The sequence below is a fragment of the Zingiber officinale genome, chromosome 8B (genome assembly GCF_018446385.1).
Source record: "Zingiber officinale cultivar Zhangliang chromosome 8B, Zo_v1.1, whole genome shotgun sequence".
Taxonomy (NCBI): domain Eukaryota; kingdom Viridiplantae; phylum Streptophyta; class Magnoliopsida; order Zingiberales; family Zingiberaceae; genus Zingiber; species Zingiber officinale.
In genome coordinates, this window is record NC_056001.1 from 38,611,720 (window position 1) to 38,632,884 (window position 21,165).

A 21,165-nucleotide genomic window follows, 5' to 3' on the forward strand; every position below is an offset into this window, starting at 1 on the left:
CTAAGCTCAAGTCATGCAGAAGAAAGACTCAACAATGATCTAGACGTGGCTTGTGCACGAGGCACACCAAAGTAGGGATACAGTAGTGTGCGGGGTGTTGCCCAAGCTCAAGTCATGCACAAGGCAGATTTGGCAATCTTCCGAGCATGGCATGTGCGCAAGGCATGCCAAACAGTGGAGACTTGTGACAGTACGCGAGTTGCTATCCAAGACGCTAGACATGTAAGGGCAGAATTGGTAATCATGCGAGAAAGGCATGTGTACTGGGCATGCCAAGCAACAACAAAGGTGTGACAGCATGCAGGGCTACCTAACCCAAGTCAAGCAAAAGCAAAGACTTGGATTGTGGCGAACACTAGGCAGACAGATGGACTTATCCGTGGTGCCAAAGAAGCAGAGCCATTGTAGCGAACACTGGGCAGACAGATGAACTTGTCTATGGTGTTAAAGAAGTGGAGTCATTGGGCGAACATTGGGTAGACAAACGGACTTGTTCGTGGTGCCAAAGAATTCGAATCATGGTCAAACACAAGACGTGCAGACTGACACTTGGTATGAACTAATTCAATAGAGCCATGGGCAAAGTACAAGCGATGCATGTTGACACTTGGTATGAGCCAATGTAGTATGATGATGGGGGCAATCACCATGTAACCAACATTTTGGCCTATTATAAAGCGCTGTTTTTGATTTTTTTTTTCAAATAAGGATGTTTTTTTGTTGATGCTAAAAATAAGAGGCGTTCTTTATTTTTACCAATTTACAGGGATGTAAATGCAATTAAGCCAATTTGTGAGCGAGAAGCAGATGCCAAGGCCGTGGAAGGCAAGTAGAACTCCAAAAAAAAAAAAAAAAGTATGGGTTTCCGGTGGTCTAATCTGGCCACCATCCGCCGGTCTCGCCGCCTGTATCGCCACCGGTTCCCACGGATCGATCAGCCTTCGGAGATTCTATCCGCATCCTCTCCATCGGCAGTGGAGAAAGGGAACCACTTGTTCACCGCCCTAAGGTGGCATGGCGCAGGCCACTCTCACCACCACCATCATAGCGATCGTAAGGGCTCCGAGGGAACATTCCGGCTGGGACTCGCGTCTGACGTCGCCCTCTCCGTCGGAAAAGGCCTCACCGGTTACCTCACTGGCAGCACCGCCATCATCGCCGACGCTGCCCATTCCGTTTCCGACATTGTACTTTGATAGTTCTCGGAATTCTCTACTTTTCCTGTCTTATTTGAGTGGAATCGGTTGTTTTTGCTCAATTGTTTACGAAACTCTATGCGTAGATTGAAGCTTTAGTGGGATGTTGTAGGTCCTTAGTGGTGTAGCTTGGTGGTCGTATAGAGCAGCAATGGCCCCCAAGGACGATGACCACCCTTATGGTTAGTCTTTTTTCTCCGTATAGGCGTTGTTTGATATGCACTTCTATTCGTTTGGGCTTTGAAAATCTGTTTCATTTTAATTTTTCCAAGTTGACTTCGTTCATCCATATAATTTATCTTCAGAGATCTTGTCTCTTCATTTTTTGTTATGATTTTGAGTTGCATGTATTAGTATCCTAACCTACTTCATCTTACATTTTATATGGTTTTTCATGGAATTTAGTAAAAGTATTTGAGGTTAACTAAGAGACGTGGACATGCAAGCTATTAGTAGATTTAGTTTCCAAAAAGGTAACCGTTGGATTTATTTTCTTGAAAAGTCAAACAATTACCTACTTGAAAATTGCGTTTACCGTTGTTTATGACCATACATGTAGTGTACATACTATTGAAGAATCACCTTAAATTTGGTAGAAGCTATAACAAATGGATTCTTATTTCTCCTCCATATCTGTGTTAGATAATGACACTCTGCTATGCCTGAGTCAACACCTGACATTCGTATTGATCACATGCACATTTCTAAAACTGCCATGTTGTGCACTTGGTTCATACTCACATCACATACTCATACCAAGTTCAAGTAACATAAGGTGGAAGTTCTAGCATTGTGATTAGCTACTACAATGAAATATTGGTTTTGTTTTAGAGAACACTGATGTAACTGTTATCTAAAAGTTTCTTGAAATAATTCTAACATGACTATCTCTTCTTCTAAAAAGAATCAAATTTGGATCACGCTCTGATGCTAGCATTTATCTTGGTTAACTCATCATTCTTTTAGCCGTGAATCTATTGTCTAACCTCTTCAATGTGATTTTACAATTTTGTGAGGAGCATTGATAAAGCCATACATTTTTGGACCTTTGGTTGAAGGTGATTCTACAAAGCATGTAGCTACCAACAATATCTCGTTCATCATGAAAAAAAATTGAATCCTCTAGTTTTTTGTAAACCATTTCTTTCTGCTACATGTTCTTTTGACTCTTCTGTTTATTCTTTATGCCTTTCACTTTCCTCTCTATTTTATGTTTTTCCTTCTTTTATCTCCTTGTTGTACCCATATGCTTCCTCCTCTCTCATATACCAATATCAACTCATACTATGTGTTTGTGTGTCTAAGATACTAGTTCATTACACTTTAAATCATCAAATTTAGCATAGCTCTGCACCATGTGACTGGCTCAAGTTTTCAACTTCAAGTATAATAAATTATTGTCTTTAGCTCATGAACATGTTTCTAGAGCTGTTTATTTTCATTACATTCATTATTTTTACAGAAGGGGATACCTTCATACTTTACTACTCGAGTTTGAGGTTAGAATTTCCACACTGCACTATTTATCACCTCTTAGAAAGGCTAAGTTATTAACACACATTAACTACTATAAGATACATCTTAGTAGGAAAATGCGTCTTGGCAAAAATGAAGATGAGGAAATCCATTTCCAGTGAGGATAAAAGGCAGCAGGAAAGGGCATTTTCATTTACACTAAGTTGTCAAACCAGTCTCACCTTTGTTTTGGTGCATAGACTCAAGCTCATGAGCTAGTCCAAGTATGAAAAAAATGTGATTACTAGGCACTAGAAATAGGGTTATGATCTGGTCCAAGATCAAATAATATTGCAATGTAGAAATCTTGCCACGTTGCCACGGCGGCAGAAATCCACAAAGCAACCAAGAACGATGACATCGAAGCTTTCTTCTTATGGCGTGGCGAAGCATAGTTGAATTTGCGGATAGTAACAAACATCAAAGGGCTCGCCAAGAGTTACCCATCCAAACCACTTTGATGTCTAAGTCATGGTGTTTTGATAAAAAGAAACAAATTGGTGGCAAAAGGCGAATACGCTCGCCCCCCGCGCCCCCGCCAACCCGTCCCAGGGCCAACCCGGAGGAGGTTGATAAAAAAAAACAAAGTAAATATGAGAGGTAGAGGTAGAGTGAGAGAGAGAGCCCCCCTCTGCGGAGCATGTACCAGGCCCTTTATAAAGGTGATGTACCCATAGAGATCATGGAGAGGTGGAGAATAGATCACGGGGGAGTGGGGATTATGCCCCATGTCTTCTTGTGCCCGGTTGAATCAACTCGATGGCTCGACAAGTCGAATCGGCTTGGAAGTCGGACTGACTTAGAAGGGCGGATACTGCCACATAACCCCTGTGTTGACCAAGTTATGGAGCATACCACTCGGACTCTCTATTGACTAGTCAAGGGCTCATCACATGGACCTTATTTACCTCTGCATCAGGTTATAAATGAGCCATTTTGAGTCAAGCTAGACCATGTTCAAGCTTGTATATTAAAAAGTTGGCCCGTGCTGACTTAGTTGGTAAGTGTATGAGATAATAACTATAGTGGTCAGGGGGTCGAAACTCAACAGGGGATTTCATCACCTCTACGGACCCCGTCCATGCATTTGCCAATTTGGGTTCTGTTGAACTCCTCTCAATGGTGTGGGGTAGTCATGAGGGGGCCGCTATCATGGGGGTACCACATTATTTTGTATATTAAAATGTTCACCTTGCTGAGTTCAAGTTCAACCAGGCTTAATGATGTGTTTATGCTTGCTTATAAAAAAAACTAGTTCTAATTTGACGAACATTCAACCACAACCATTAGGCATAAAATTAACTCAAGCCAAAAAATGGTATTTACTTTTATTCATAATTTGACATGCTAGACACTACCTGTAAGTTTGGGTACTACTATTATTTACATTATCAAAATTTGAAATTCTTTACTAGGTATCACATATTTTCCATGTTTTTAAGTATCAAAAACTCAAGGAAACAATCTCTTGCAAAGCAGGGTAAGACTGCGTACAATAGACCCTTCTTTGGGATCCCGCATTGGCAGGAGCTTCGTGCATCTAGCTGCCTTTTTTTTTTTAAAGTATCAAAAACCTAGTTTGTTTATTCATTTTAGGTTTATTTTTCTCTATAAGTGTTAACAATAATTTGATTTATATTTCCACTAGTGCAAGGAAAGTTAGTAATTTCTTAATAATGATTGGGTATGCAGCTGTATATCCTTTTGCTTGTTGTTAAGCTTAATGGAAAATCCAAAAAAACAAGTTACATAAATTTGTAAAGATATTGTTTTCATTTGATGTCCTGTATATAAGGACACTCTAATCTAAGCGAGCAATAAAGTATGGGGTATATATTTTATCTGCATAACATGTGTATTTAATTTTAAGAAGTTCTTTATCAATTGACAAACTGAATGTAAAAATTCAATATATTAAATTTAATAAAGAACGTCGTATATGTAGTATATTGTATTACATAAGTCAAACATAGCCTACAAGTCATAAGCTTTGTTCATGAACATGTACAGCTCAAGAGCATCATTCATGAAAATTAAGGAGAAGTTAGTTATTTCCAGATTTCATTTGATTAATAACCCCATCCAAAAAAATGTTTATCTTAGGGTTTTCACATTGTCATGTGGTGATGTATAGTTGCTTCATTATTTTTGCCATTTCTTAACTAGCAAAGGTTCTATCCTATGTTTATTTGGTTTGATGTATTTGAAGAAGTTGAATTTCTTGGCAAGAATGTGATGCATGTATGTGCGTGTGTGTAATATTACAAAATTGATTTTAATCAAATATAATATAAGCTCAAAATACATAAGTTCTCTAATTATGTTTTGACTTGTGATCAAGATCAATAGAAAATAAATAGGCACTCAAAATGAAAGAACAAATAGAAGAATGAATCGTTGGCCCTCATGATTTTTCAAACAAGAAACAATTCTTTTTTTTTTTTTTGAGAAAACTACTTGGGCTAGATGAAAGGAGGCTTTATGTCCGGTTTTAAAGGGACAAATCCACTTACAACTTTTTATTTTATTTTGCCATTTGTCTTATCTTTTAATTTTTTTCCTTTTCCCTAGGACATGGAAAGTTTGAGACTCTGGGAGCTCTTGGTATTTCCAGTATGTTATTGGTTACTGCAGGGGGGATTGCTTGGCATTCCCTTGATGTTCTGCTGGTATCTTCTATTTACCTTTCCATCATTCTCACATATACAAGTTCATATGCATCATCAATGAGAATAAAACAGTTTGATGATGGCATGCCTGCTAAGCTTTTATGAATACTAGCTTTTGATTTTCTTTATTGGTCTGTGTTTCTGTAACTGAGAAATCACATTTACTTTTCATCCTCATTCAATGGAGGGACAAAATCTGTGTAGTTGAGTTCAAATAGTTCTGGTTAACATGACATGTTGCTGTTATTGTATTCTAGATCCAGTCACTTGCCACATTGTTTGCTCATATAGTTTTTGCCTTGCATTTTCAGGGTCTTCTGACATCAACTCCAGATATGACCTCTTTCTCTCCGAATGTTGACCATCATAATCATGGTAGAGGGGGCCATTATCATGGAGTAGACTTGGATCACCCAGTCTTAGCTTTGAGTATGACAAGTATATCTATCTTTGTCAAGGAAGGGTATGTCCTGTAACTTAAGGAATATAGTTGTTTAGAGATAAATAGGAAGGCATAACAATAAATAATTAACTGGTACTTAGGATTTGAGAGGATGAACGCGTTCATTTAATACTTCGCTGTTATTGATGGCTTAGTAAACCATTTATCTGCTGGAGTATGGCTTATATTGGGCCCTAGGAATATAATTACCTATTCTTGGTATTATTTAGCAATTATTTGTGAATTTTTGTTGATTACTGATGAATAATATGTCTTTGAAGGAGACAAACTGAAAGTTCTATTGGTCTTATGTTCAGTCTTTTGTATATTTTTCTTAGCCACCAGTAACTAGGAATAACTTTACCTGGACGTGTATTTCATAGTGGTTTTGTGAACATATGGATTCCTGCAATGTGTAAAATCTGTAAAATTTATATAAGTTTCAAGCATATTCTTACCAGAAACCCTGTTCTCTTGGCAACAATAGACTATATTGGGTGACTAAAAGAGCTGGGGAAAAGGAAGGAAGTGAATTGTTAAAGGCAAACGCATGGCACCACCGTTCTGATGCTGTGTCATCGATTGTTGCACTTATTGGTGTTGGTGAGATTTTTCTGAGATTGTTTTTATATAGAAAATGTGTGAATCCAATTGAAATAGGACCAAAATTGTTCTTCCTTTGGTCCTTATTAATCAATTACTTTGTTTCTATATTCTGATAAATGTAAGTTTCATTAGCAGTAATTTTTTTTACAGATACAGTCAATGTTACTGCATACGTTGTGCTTGTTGCCAGTTTGAACAAATCTCAGATGTAGTTCTGTAAGATGTGGAGAAATATCTAGCATGTTCCTATACTGTTGATTAAACCATATAGAAATATCTAAACCTTATTTTTTTTTTACTTTGATAGCTTAAACTTTTGTGATAGTTGCTCAACCTTTTAAGATGATATTAGAACTCTAGTCATGACATCGATTTTTGGCTTGTTCAGTTATTCTTCGTCTATTCTATGTTAGTTCTTTTTAATGTCTTGCAATTACGTTTTTGACTGATTTTGTCTAGGCAAGTTGATTTATCTGATGCAATCTCCCAATTGTCCAATTCAATTTTTGACGTAATCTTCACAATCATATTTTTGGTTGAGGCCAGTCATGAGAATGTAGAAGAATATATGAACATTATAGAGGAAGAATATTGTTCATTTTTAATCTGTACTGACCATCGGGAGCCAACTAACTGATAGTGATTCTCTAAGTAGCCATTGATAGTTGAAAGTGGCCTTATTTCTTTCAGAGTTGAGCCTAATCTGCATGTGAGTGGTGAGACCAGTTTGTGTTATCTAGCTTGATCAATATGTTGCAGAACTTGACTACCCGATTTTATGAACTTTTGTTTTGCTTGTATTCCCCACTATGTGGGTAAGGCTTGGTGGTTGTTGTTGTTTTTGCTGGTATACATATTTTTTGTTTTCTCTGTTTGGGCAAATTAAATGACTTTTATCATCATGTGTTGTTTGTAATGTGTTAGTTTAGTTGCTTGAGCATGTAGAAAGTTGACATTAACTTGTATTGAAACACAATTTTGTCTTAGCAAGCAAAGATATTAGAGGACTGAAAGCTGCAGGACATTCAATGATGATTTACAATTCAACTCCTATTAGATGGATTAATTTCATTTATATACTTTACTCTGATGTATAGGTTCAAACTTCCACGATGTTCTGTTTAAGTTTCAAATTGACTAACAAAACTGAAGAAAAGCTGTTGTAAAAAACTGAACTATATAGCCAGGAGAAAGAGCTTATAATAAAACAACTCTGCAGTTGCAAAAGATGGTAAGTTGAGAGTATGCAATCCTTGAAATTTTCTTGCATTTGCATGTGGTTGTTTGTGTCTATGCAACTGTTTGAAACTCTAGGTTCTCTAAATCTCCTTGCACTTGTGAAAAATGAGCTATTCTGTCTTCTACGTGGAAAATGGGACATTGAGCTAAGTAACTTTGTTCATTTTAGTCCGAAGTATAATGATTGAGAATTGAGAAAATTTCATCACAAGACTTGATATTTACAAGTTGAAGGTGAACTTGGATTTCCTTCTTCACGTTCATAATATACTTGTTAAAACATGGTTCATATGGTTCAGTTGAACATGTCTAACACTAAAGTAATGATGAATCCCTTGGCTAATTCATATGACTTCCTTTTGAAATTGGGATACTTAATGCTTTTTCATACTAACGCATCTCAAACTTGGTGTGGTCTTCTGTACAGGTGGTACTATATTGGGGCTACCTTTCCTAGATCCAGCAGCTGGCCTTCTTGTATCTGGCATGATATTGAAAGTTGGATTTAATACCGGTTACCAAAGGTAATCAATATTTTGTCTTTCTTTCATGCTAATATAAGTATTTATATTATCAAATATTTGTCTTTGCATTGCCTCCATTTTTTAGGTGCATAGCATTTTGATTTTAGCAATTGATGGTGTTTGATTATACTCTCTCTCTTTCCTAAAATATAATTCATATGATTTTGGTTGTCCCCTCCTATTCATTGTTCATTGCTGTTTTCAGCTTCATTTTAGAATATTTGTTTAACCTTCAAAAAATAATGAAAGAACTCAATTAGAAAACCTTTGTAGATGATTAAAGTTGGACGAAGATAGTAGGATTTGGAGACATAGCCAGAGCTATCTAAGTTGGTAAGAGAAGAAAAAAAAATTAGGAGAGCTTTGGAGAATGTTGAAATTGGCTTCAGCCTGCAACTAGTGGGAATAGAATCCGAAGTTAGTTTCAGACTTAGCTGCCTTTACGGTTAATTTGACATGAACATTACAACAGATATGTGATCACGATAGGAGTGTGAAATGGTTAGTTTAGGCAATGGTATTAGAAATTTGGTTGATTATATAATTTATTAATATTATACTATTATATACACTTGCACGCAGTGGGTGAAATTGTCCTCATTGGGCTCAAAACTTTGATCTCTTCCCTCTCTCACTAACACCTTAGGCGCGAAAGCATTACCTGATTCCTATTAACCTTTACCTGGAGACTCCAAAATATAACAGGCATCTTCATCTTCAAGAAACCTCATTGTGCATCCCGTTCCAAGCTTTGTAGCGAGGGCCAGCCAACTCTCAAGCTTCACTGTGGTACACCTCTACCATGGAATATGCTGATATGTGCTGTCGTAATGAGTTCTGCCCCTCATTTTCATGGAACTGTCATGCCAAATTGGGATCCATACATCGATGCCCTTTGCACTCTTACTCCTTGTCAGCCTAACTCGAGTGAGCCTTAATGAAAGCTTGTATCTCTTTGTGCGAGCGATACATTTTTTTTTATATACTAGGTATCCAGATCTTACAACCCGACTAATCGTAGGGTAGATGGTCCGGCCCCACATATCGTCCACCAAGTAAATTCTGGAAACAAGTCGGCCCATAGTCCGGCGGCCCAACACATCAGGTTTTTGAGCATCGCAGGTGTCCGAAAGTGCGCTTCTAGAGAATTGAACCCTCAACGCCTAGTGTATCCGCTGTGCCTCTTGCCAATTCGCTGTGCCCTGGGGGGCACTTCTGGATTGGTATCAAATGGTGCTATTGGAATGATTAACTTTTGATAGTGCAGTTCTGGATTCCATTTCACACCACAGGTGGAATGTTAAGTTTTGCTCATGCTGAGTGAATCAGAACAAAATTTTGCATCCAGGGGTCTATGATAATCAGACCTGATTTTGTCACAATGAAGAGACTTTTCTCTTGCATAATTCCCTATGGTGATTTTGACTTCCTAGATTGATTGAGATTTGGTATGCAAAAGAATAGTACATTACTAACTCTTTGGTCATGCACAGGAAAAGAGAATTGTTAGAACTTAGAAGACGTGCCCAAATTAGAGCCTTGCCCTTCTTTGTGATAAAATTGCACTATATCTGGATTTCTGTTCAACTATCTTGCATTGATCGTACAACATAATATTAGGAACTAAAAAACCAGAAATGATGCTCGACAGTGAATTATTTTCCAAGGCTTCTGATTCAAGGAATTACTTTAAAATATTTATTTTGAATTTTTGCAGTCAAACTATAGTTTGAGATTGTTAAAAATCTGTGAGATGTTTTGCATAGAATTAATGCTTATTTTAGTGAACTCTGAGCTAGTATTCAAATATATAGGATAAGATTGCTCTATTCTCATTCTTTAAAAAATTTCAAGGAAAATAAATGTTATTTAGTTGCACGATATATTTTTGTTACTACTCTGCTTGACTTCCTGGGATTCTTGTTTTTGTATTTAGTTTCATGGAATTAGTTGACGCTGCTGTAGATCAGTCTGTTTTGGTGCCCATCAAGCAGACAATCACTCAAGTTGAAGGAGTTAAGGTACACTAGTGTTTTTTCCTCGAACTTTCAGAAATTGAACACTAGACTCTCTCTTAAAACTTCGAATACTCATTGTTATCTTCATTGTGTTGCACTTACATAGATTTCACTTGATGATTTAATTAAGCAGCTTCACACAGGTCATATCTTGTTATATGACCCATCCTGACTCCTTTACGATAAAACATCAATAACATCAACAAACCCATTAGTTCCACTATAACATTCTCTTGTTGCTACTGTTATATGCATATAAGGTAGATTACCCTTCCCTGCATCTTGAAAGTATGCGTAAACATGTTCTTTTTCAGAGAAAGAAACTCAACAAACAACTTAGTATGTAGATAAAAACATTGAAGTACATGATTCATCTACAAATTTGATCCATGCTAAGGTAAAATTTTGTATCAATTGGTCAAACCAAGTTCACATAACCTCTAAAACGATAAAGTCAAAAGTTCCAAACTCTATTGAACATTAAAGAATTGTTATTGTTCAAAGATGAACAGAAGATGTGTTGAACAACTACATTGACACTTTGCAAAACTTTTGCTGCATACTTGAATAAAGGCATTTAATCCTATACATCATCATCATCATCTGGAAGGGTTCATGTATGAATTTATGTTAAATGCTTTGTTGGGATTTCATTTGAAGCTACAGATTGCAAGTTTGCGTATAGGCCTAAGATATGGATCTCTTGCTATTTGTTATGCATTTTATGTTTATATGAAATGCTTTTGCTAACATTGTAGGGATGCCATCGCTTAAGGGGAAGAAGGGCTGGGTCATTCTTATATCTTGATGTACATATTGAGGTATTTTTCACCACTATACTTGTTTTGCATGTACTTGTAGATAAGCTACACAAGTTTTAATTTTGTGGATATCTGGTGCTTTTATAGATATCTCCTGTTATGAATTTTTGGGCTTTTCTCATGCCATAGATCTCAGTTCCACCATATTTTTTTTCCCTCTTTTGCTAATCACCATACTGAATGTCAATTAATTATCCAATTGTTGTATCTGGAGTTAAATGGAAACTTATTTTCAAGAGCTATACAAGAAAATCATGAATAAATACAACACGTTATTTAAGTTTCAGGACTGCATTCGTAATTTACCCATTCATCTGACACTTGATAGTGAAATTACATCTTGTAATGTGATTGCCAAGCTTTATGGTCTATATATTTGACTTGTGAAGCTATATAGTTTATGAGATTTTGTACACTGTAGCATGGCAAGTCATTTTTTTTGTTTTTTATTTTTCTTATAATTTATAGGATTACACTCACTTCAAGAATCATGGTTAATTTTTTTCTTTATTATTTATTTGGAAAGTCATTTTAGACTAATTTCCTCCATTGATTATACAAAGTTTTTTTTTAAACCCAGAGATGGTGATATTCATAGATGTTTAACAGGTTGATCCTTTCTGTAGTGTTAGTGCTGCTCATGACATTGGTGAGAGTGTTCGTCATCAGATACACAAAAATCATAGTCAAGTTGCTGAAGTTTTCATTCACATTGGTGAGCGTTGTGGACTTAATTGTGATTTTGTTGTATAAAAGCTATGACTGTAAGCCTAAGAAAATTCTTTAAACTTCAAAAAGTTGCTAACCAAAGAAAAGTTTAAAAAACTTTTAAGATTAAGGAGGATCAACCTAAGAAAAGTTCAAAAATTGCTTCAGTTTTCAATGTTATTTTTCCAACCAAAGGTTAAGCTCTTTCAATTTGATAACCAGAAGCTAATGAAGAACTTTTATCTCATATGATCACTGCTTCCCATTGCCTCCGTGAAACATCCAATTAACTGAAGCGGTTTTAATCATTTGATAAATTGACCTTTATGAAGCATTCAGTGTTAGTATAGTGTGAAGCATTCAGTGTTAGTATAGTGGAGTTTTGTGAAAAGTAATTTCTCATGTTGATTTATTTTATCACATACCTTGCTTTATTATCATTTGCACCTTTGTTACTATTTGTTTATTGTTTTGTTAGACTGCTGATATTTTAAGCTTAAAATTCCAGATCCATCATATTCTTACTGCTCGATTTTGGAAGAAAGAAAGAATTTGAAGGACTTAGAAGGCAGAGACTCCAACAGTCTTTCCAGGCATCAAGAAGCTGAAACCATTATTTCTGACATTTTGTCAAAGCAATTCTCTAAGGTATTTATTTATTCCTTAAAGAGTTATCTGACAACGCATGCAAAGAGTTTGTTTGTTATGTAACTGTTTGTGACCACGTTTGGTCCAATACTCGGATACAAGATGCCATCGAGAGAGAAAATGTTCACAAGGTTACCATCATCTGTGTACATTTTTTTTATTACTTTCCCTTCTCTCTCTTTTATCTTCCATCCAACTAATTTGACTATTAATGTGGCAATGCAAGCAACACTTATGGTATATGTTTTATGTTTATGTATGTTTCAACTGCTTACAGAATTATTTATTTATTTATTTTTATTTTTATCACGTATATGAAGTTTCAGAAATGTATAATCTTGGTGCTCTATCTGTAATGACAGAGATGGATGGTTAACTGACTGGATGCCCACACTAGCATATTTTAACTCAATGCTTTTAGCTATTTTCTCATATCTATCCATCTTGTTTTTATCCTCCCTCTTTCTTTCTGCATTCTTCTTACTTCCTCATTCATCTTTCTGTGCTGATAGTTGTCAACACAAGATTTGCATAATTGTACATGATGTTTCAAAACTTTTGCATATGTATGTCATCGCTCTATGGTTGTTGAGCATTATGACCTTTGATTGGTGTGCAAGACATTGAAAAAAAAGATAAAATCATCACAAGTCTCATTATGATCATGTGTAAGCCAATCTTTCACTTGTGGGAGCTTTCCACAGGTGTGGAAGATGATTACTGTCTCTGTGTTTATAGCCCTTGTCGTAGAACTCTGAACCTAGTGTTAATATCCTCAGATTTTAATCCTGCTGAATAAAAATAGCAAACACTGACATCTTGCACATGAAAGGGTAAAAATTCAAATAATTTTGGTTCTAATTGACAAAGGAAGTTGGAAATGCCGACAAAGAGATGATCCCATCCGATATTTCAGGAGGTTCAATATTTAACAATGTGAATATAGGCGGTGAGTTAATTCTCCATTTTGTGATGCATTCTGTTGTTTATTTAGAGCATTATTTTGTTGATTTCTGAATGTAGATCCTATGACACATTGATACTGTGTGTCTGGTTTCTTTCAGATGATGATTAGGGTTCTTTTCCAAATGATTCCTTAAGGGGTCTATTCCTCAATCCAGACTGTTAATCTCTTTTTGAACAATAAATCATTCAACTCATTTATTTTTTATTGTTGGCACTGAATATTATGTAGCAGCACATGTAGTGCAGAATGGAAACTTCCTTTGTTCTCACTTTTTAAATTTGCTCTTATTTGCGACTTACGACACATAACACTGATATATTTTTTTTCAGCAAATGTCCCTAGAACACATCACACTCCACTCATTGCAAGGGAAGATATTGGTTCAAGCTCTAGTCTCAATGCCTGCTGAGATGCTTATTAGGTACTCCCATCTTTCTGTCACCTTACAGTAGGCGATGAACATTCTCACTTATTTACATCAAACCATGTCTTAGTTTTCTATATTTTTTCACTTGAAGTGAGGCGATGGATATAGCCAAGAGAGCGGAAAAGGAGATCCTGGCAGCTACATCTAGTATCAACCAAGTCAGCATCCAATTACGACTAGGCAGACCAATATCAAAGCATCATGAACCAGTGGTCACGAAAAAAGAAACAGAAGACCCCCAAAGATCAAACTGTCCAAGGTCAAATGTAAGTCTATCATAAGAAGGTATTGGTGACTGAGGCTACCATCGCTCCCTCGCTAACAAACAACTCAATGATTAAGAATAAAGATGTATCCGCACATTTTCTTTCCAAGTTTGTGTCTGTATACACCATTTCAATTGTATCAGAGCATCTGTGAGGGGTTGTGTGTTTATCAGGTCTATCAATTCTCTGCTGAAGCTCTGTTTGTGTAGAACTTATAGGCACCGCAAACTTGTATCGTGCAAGTTTACTTGACCAAAAAGACAGTGATACACTTTTACATTGATTACAGAATAAACATATTGTATTTTCTGAAGTCATACTGCTAGTTGTCGAATTGTTTACTGATGATTCTGCCCATCTTATCCATGTGAAACATTTGGAAGAATTTTTAACTCGATAAAGTTTTGGGCTGTGGCTTTCAACCACGTCTCAAACATGGCAGCATCACCACAACATGCCAATATGAATGTTAGGATTGAGGTGACTATCGAAGTTGTGTCAAATCTGCGTGAGTCTAAGAATTTCGATTCTACGGACATAGTTAAAACATACGAGAATTCAACTTAGTATTTACTACCGAAAATGATGAGGCTTTGGAGAATCAATTCAACCAATTGACCTAATTTAATTGCTCAAACCAAGTCTCATTTGAACTCAAGGAAACATCCAACAAGTTGACACAAGTCCAACTCAATTCGTCAAACTAAATGGACCTAGCTGATGTTGGCCAACCAAACCAATTCGACTAACTGAATAAAAAGATAGTTAAGCATATGAGACCCATAATAGGGCAGCAGTAGGTATTCCTTTTGTCTGCCATAATAAGGGGCACTTGCTTCACCTATGCAAGTCATTCTCTCCACCTCTTCATCACCATGCCTACTTAAAAAAAAAAAAACTCTACACTTTTCTCTCTCTTTAGTCTTGTCTCCTATTCCTCCATCCAAATTCCTTTTCCCTCACAATTGAATTGGAAGAATTTCTTGTTTGTGTCTCTTAAATCAAGGACCAACAAACCAGCTGCCATCCATCCGCTTTCAAAACTTTTTATAGTAATCATATGACATGAATCAAGCTCATTAAAGGTATAGCTAGGGTTACCTTTTCAACAGACTAAAGGTGGTTTGTCAAGTGTATTTTGATTACGTTTAGACCATAATTCACACATATAGTTGGATGACTATGAGTCGAGTTCAATCGAGGTTGAACCAGGACTTGCCTGGTTAGCTCAATTAACAAGCTTGAAAATGGATAATAAATTTGTATTATCAAACTCAATAATTAATCAAACAAGTTTGAAAAATATAAAAATTTCAAATAATGAAGCAAATTTGAATTAAGAACTCAATAATCTCTAAATAAATCAAGCTCGAGCCAATCTTAAATCAAGTTTAAACTCATTTTAGGATTGCCTTGACTTGATCTGGTTCAGTTATCTTATCAAAAAAAATTTGAACATCATAAAACTTAGTTCAACTTAGTTCATTTATAGTCGTATTTACAAAGATAGTTTACTAGGCTTGGATACACAATTTCATATTATCTATACTGTCATTCTTTTCTTGCAATACACATAACGACTATCGACGATTATTAAGGCCGCCAAAGGATGTTACCCTCATCAAAGGCTAGTCGGGATGATTACAGCCTATCTAAAGTATATAATACTTATTAGAGTAAAGAATTATGATGAAAAGTATGTGTGTTCCATAATTAGTTCTTAATTCTTTGCTTGCACAATAAAACTCTTCATGAACTCCTCTTCTCGTACAACCCCCAAAAGTTGCAATCTCAAAAACAAAGATGCAGAGAAATCAAACTCTTAAATGGTATCTTATTTCTTTCTTTCTTTCTTCTTCTAGTTGTTATCATTGTTCATGTTTGTTTACATTTGCAAACCGATTTCTCATGTACCTACCGATCTCATGATCGAAGTCAGCACATCGAGTTATGCACTTCACAAGGTGAGTACGATCCATGAACACTCATCATGTTGCAAAAAAAAGGCGGGTCCCGCCGCCCAGCGGCCCCCTCACCCCTGCCCCACGAGTATGAGAGGGAGTAAATCACGGTGAATACGGGCCCGGCGATGACATGGCGGTCGAAGGTGTTTAGCACGGACAGATATTGATGTTATCGCAATTGCTGCCGCAGACCTTCGACCTCTCGACCCATGTTGCAAGAATACCATGTCATAGAACACTCATCATGAACTTGTGAATGGTGGTCATTAATCAATTCCTGTAGTTTCCTCTAGTTTCGTGGAGAGGATAGATCTAGAAGCTTTTGCTCGAGGCCAAAGACTTGACGCTGACACACATGAACCTCGAGAGCATACAGGGCGATTGAAGGAGTTCAAGCTCGCCATCAAGTTCAACTACAGCGCGCACATAGACCTTGATATGTCCAATGTCACTATTCCGGCCTAAAAATCTCACAACGATGATGTGGCGACAGAAGTCCACCCTGACACAAAAAAAGATGACATTGAGGTCTTCTCTTAGATTTTTCCCGCAGTACGATGATTCTCGCGGAAAGTAACAAACATCAAATGGTCGTTGAGAGTTGCCCCGGTGAAGCCACTCCGATGCCTAAGTTATCACGGTCTTTTGATAGTAGCGGAAAGAAAGTATGTATGAAAGGTATAGTTAGAGAATGAGAGAGAGAGAGCCCCTCCTACCATCACCTTATGTAAGGAGAGAAGACCTCATTAATACCTCTTTAATACCACATTAAAGAGTATCGTTTGTAATCGCTGCATGCCATGAGCTCAAGAGGTTCGAAGGTCGGCAACTTAGTGAGTTGGTAACTCAGGAGATTGGAAACTTGGTCGGATTGGCTCGGGTCAACCAGTCAGAGATTGTTGATATACCACGTGGAGGCTATGTTGACCAAGTCCTAGAGTGTGCCACATGGTTCGTGTATTGATCGAACCTTAACATTGCCAATTGTCTTCTATATTGACCCAGTCAAGGGCTCGCCATGTGGACCCTCATTAAAGGGTGTCATTTGTAATCGCTATATCCTTTAATGTTAGTAACCACTGCATGACATGAGCTCAGGAGGTTCGGAGCTTAGCAGCTCGACAAGTTGGTAAGTTGGGGAGTCGATGAGTCGGCAACTCAGGAGATCAGGAACTTGGTCGGATTAGCTCAGCTCGACCAGTCAGAGATTGTTGATACGCCATGAGGAGGCTATGTTGACCAAGTCCTGGAGCGCGTCAGGGTCCATGTGGCTGAGTACCTTCATGTAGAGCTAGTGTGAAGATAATGAATCGAACCCCGTCGAGGATTATGAAAGAAATCAATCCATGACTAACTCTAGGTCAAGAGAATAAGTGACAACTCCATCCCTAACAGAGGAAATATTAAATCCACTATTTTGTCTAAGTTATGAGAGAATAATAAGCTCAATTTCATAACTTCTGAGTACCCATGGAGTTGAAGAGAGAATAACTAGATTTGTGACTATATTTGAGTCAAGAGAGCGTAGTGAGCTCGATCTCATGACTACCAAATACTTGTGGAGTCGGAGAAAGAATAGCTCAATCTGTAACTATGTTCAAGTCAGGAGAAGATAATGAGCTTGATCTCATGACTCTTGAGTACTCATGCAGTTAGAGAGAGAATAACTTGATCCGTGAGTATGTCCGAGTCGGGAGAAAAAGTGAGCTTGATCTGTTACTATGTCCAAGTCAGGAGAAGATAGCGAGCTCGACCTGTGACTATGTCCAAGTCGAGAGAAGATAGTGAGCTCAATCTCACAACTCTCGAGTATTCATAGAGTCAGGGAGAGAATATCTCGATCTGCGATTATGTTTGAGTCAGGAGAGGATAATAAAGTCAATCTTATGACTCTCGAATACCCGTAGACTTGGAGAGAGAATAGCTTGATCCATAACTATGTCCGAGTCAGAAGAACATAATAAGGTTGATTTCACAACCTTTGAATATTCATGGAGTCGGATAGAGAATAGCTTGATCTGCAACTATGTTTGAGTTTGGAGAAGATAATAAGGTCAATCTCATGATCCTCGAATACTTATGGAGTTGGAGAGAGAATAGCTCGATCTGTGACTATGTCTGAGTCTAGGGAGGATAGTGAGTTCATTCTCATGACTCCTGAGTACTCGTAGAGTCAGAGAGAGAATAGCTTGGTCTACGACTATGTCCGAGTCGGGAGAATATAGTGAGCTCGATCTCACAACTCCTAAATACCAGTAGAGTCAGAGAGAGAATAGCTTGATCTATGACTATATATCAGTCGAGAGAAGATACTAAGGTCAATCTCATGACTCTCGAATACCCTTAGAGTTGGAGAGAGAATAACTTGATCTACGACTATGTTTGAATTGAGAGAGGATAAAAAAGTTGATCTAATGACTCCTGAGTACCCGTAGAGTCGAAGAGAGAATAATTCGATCCGCGACTATATCCAAGTCGAGAGAGGATAATAAAGTCAATTTCATGGCTCCCGAATACCCGTAGAGTTGGAGAGAGAAAATTTGATCCGCGACTATGTTCGAGTCAAGAAAGGATTAAAAGGTCAATTTCATTGCTCCTGAGTACCTGTGGAGTCAAAAAGAGAATAACTTGATCCTTGACTATGTTCAAGTCAGGAGAAGATAATAAAGTTGATCTCACGATTCTCGAATACCCATGGAGTCGAAGAGAGAATAATTCGATTTGCGATTATGTCTAAGTCGAGAGAGGATAATAAATTCAATTTCACGACTCCCGAATACTGGTGGAGTTAAAGAGAGAATAGCTCGATCCATAACTATGTCCGAATCGGGATAGGATAGTGAGCTTGATCTTATGAATCCTGAATACCCGTGGAGTTAGAGAGAGAATAGCTTGAACCATAACTATGCCCAAGTTTAGAGAAGATAATAAGGTCAATTTCACAACTCTCGAATACTCATAGAGTCAGAGAGAGAATAACTCGATTCGCGACTATGTCTGAGTTTAATCAATTAAATAATTTCTTAGTCAACTGAAAAGAAGTTTAATTTTTTAAAATAAAAAAACAAAACGAGAAAAACAGAAGCATGAAGAAAATCAAACGAAAGAAAGAAAAAAAAAGAATCAGGTTCATTTGAACTAGACCAGTTTGTTTCAACCAGTCAGGTTGGTCCTTTTAGACTCTAATTTGGCTTAAATTATTGATTGGTTTAACCATATCAGTTTGATTAATTAGACTAGATAGAATCATATTGGTTAGGTTTAATTAAATGGGCTAAATTTGTTCTAGTGGGCTACATTTTGAGCCAGATTATCTAATAGACCAAAATTGATCAAATAAGCTTTGGTTTGATCAATAAGTCTGAGTTAGAATTAAATGAGCTTTAGGTTAAATAGTAACAACTGAACATCCTAATTAGGTCAATTCTAATGAGGATAAGGAGCTAAGCTAATGCTTAAGATATGATTTCCAAATTAATCAATCTAGTGTGTCAGTCAATTGGAGCTTCTCAAATAAAGAAAAATTATTTTTCTTATTTTCTTATGGATTATGTGTGTTTGTTCTATGCATATGTGTAAATTGAATTGAACTTATTTTGTTCCTGGTTTATCACTTTTGTACTAATATTATTATTTTCAATTCTAGATGCCACGAATAATATACACGATGACTCATTGCGACATGCGACAGAATAAGCTACGAGAGGAGATTCAGGAGATCAAGTATAACTTAATTTACGGAGTTGGAGGACATATTGGATGGCTCGACCAACTATTCTGGAAACTCGAGCATGTAGAGTTTTCAATCCTGGATAATTATAGAATCTGGGCATTGATTTGATCATTGTCAAAATATCCCAAGGTAGTAACACTCCATAATGGGGGGTCTCTTAAGGGCGTACCTCATATACATAGTTGTGTGTGAAACTACTGTAGGAGGATCGGTGGCCGGCTTGAAGGGGGGTTCGATAGTTAGGCCACCTCCAAATCGATTTCTTCTCTACAAAAGGTTAGTGCGTAGCGGAAATACAAAAACTAAAGTAATTAGAAACAAATAAGAATACAAACGCTAACACGCTCGATGTAACTGTTGGGAGATTGTTGGTGCAATATTCCACAGGTCAAGGTTGACCTAGTTTGACTGAGCTTGAATTGGGTCAAGCTCGAGTCTTAATGTTTATATTTTGATGGTTTGACAATACATGTTGACAATACATGTAGACAACACATGGAGATTGCAGGTGCAATTGTTCATGTGTGGAGATTGTGATGGAGAGTCAAGTAGGTCAAGGTTGACTGGATACTTGACTGGAAAATCCTGGTGAGTGAAGCCAGGTGAAAGTCCTAACTTGGAGGTTAGACAAAGGAAGTCCTGGTGAGTGAAGCCAGGCAGGAGGAAAATCCTGGTGAGTGAAACCAGGTGAAAGTCCTAACTTGGAGGTTAGGTAAAGGAAGTCCTGGTGAGTGAAGCCAGTCAGAAGAAAATCCTGGTGAGTGAAGTCAGTCAAAAGAAAATCCTGGTGAGTGAAGCTAGGCAGTAAGGAAATCCTAGTGAGTGAAGCTAGGTGAAAGACCTGGTGAGTGAAGCCAGGCAGAAGAGAAGACCTAGTAAGTGAAGCTAGGCAGTGAGGAAATCCTAGTGAGTGAAGCTAGGTGAAAGTGTTGGATCGAGACCACGCTAGAGGGGGGGGGGGGGTGAATAGCGTTCGTGGCTATTTCTTTCGATTCGTAAAACAAACGAGTAAAAAATACAGCGGAATAAAGAAATAACAAACACAGAGAGACAGGAAGATTTACTTCGTTCGGAGCCTAAAGCGACTCCTACTCGAAGGCCCGCGATCCTTGATCGCTTTCCGTGGGCAACAACTATAAGCACGATAAAACTATTACAGATTAACTACAATTTAAAGCAGTAAACAGATTATACCGACAACAAAAGACTAAATCGAAGCTCTGGGTTGTCGGGGTGTCGTTGCAGCACTTTCTGGATCGAGTCGTTAGCAGCTTGTCGCAGGGAGATTACTTAGATTCTTGTCTTGTTTTGAAGCTGCACGTGTCAACTTCGCGCAGGGGATAAACTTTGGTCCCGGGCGCCCGGACAGCCTTTTTCCAGCAGGTTCCTCACCTGCAAACAAAAGTTAGTCCGAGCAAAATC

At 37.4% G+C, this 21,165-nt stretch overlaps 1 protein-coding gene across 1 annotated transcript; it reads left to right on the forward strand.

The window, feature by feature from the left end:
* Positions 1-794: 794 nt before the first annotated feature.
* LOC122015080 (metal tolerance protein 2-like) lies at positions 795-14,361 on the forward strand. Its single transcript, XM_042571756.1, has 12 exons — positions 795-1,187; positions 1,309-1,378; positions 5,283-5,380; positions 5,692-5,843; positions 6,310-6,425; positions 8,095-8,191; positions 10,128-10,212; positions 10,968-11,030; positions 11,640-11,745; positions 12,247-12,386; positions 13,683-13,774; positions 13,872-14,361. Exons 1-12 carry the CDS (start codon positions 858-860, stop codon positions 14,059-14,061), a joined length of 1,539 nt encoding a protein of 512 aa, XP_042427690.1. The 5' UTR covers positions 795-857; the 3' UTR covers positions 14,062-14,361.
* Positions 14,362-21,165: the final 6,804 nt, after the last annotated feature.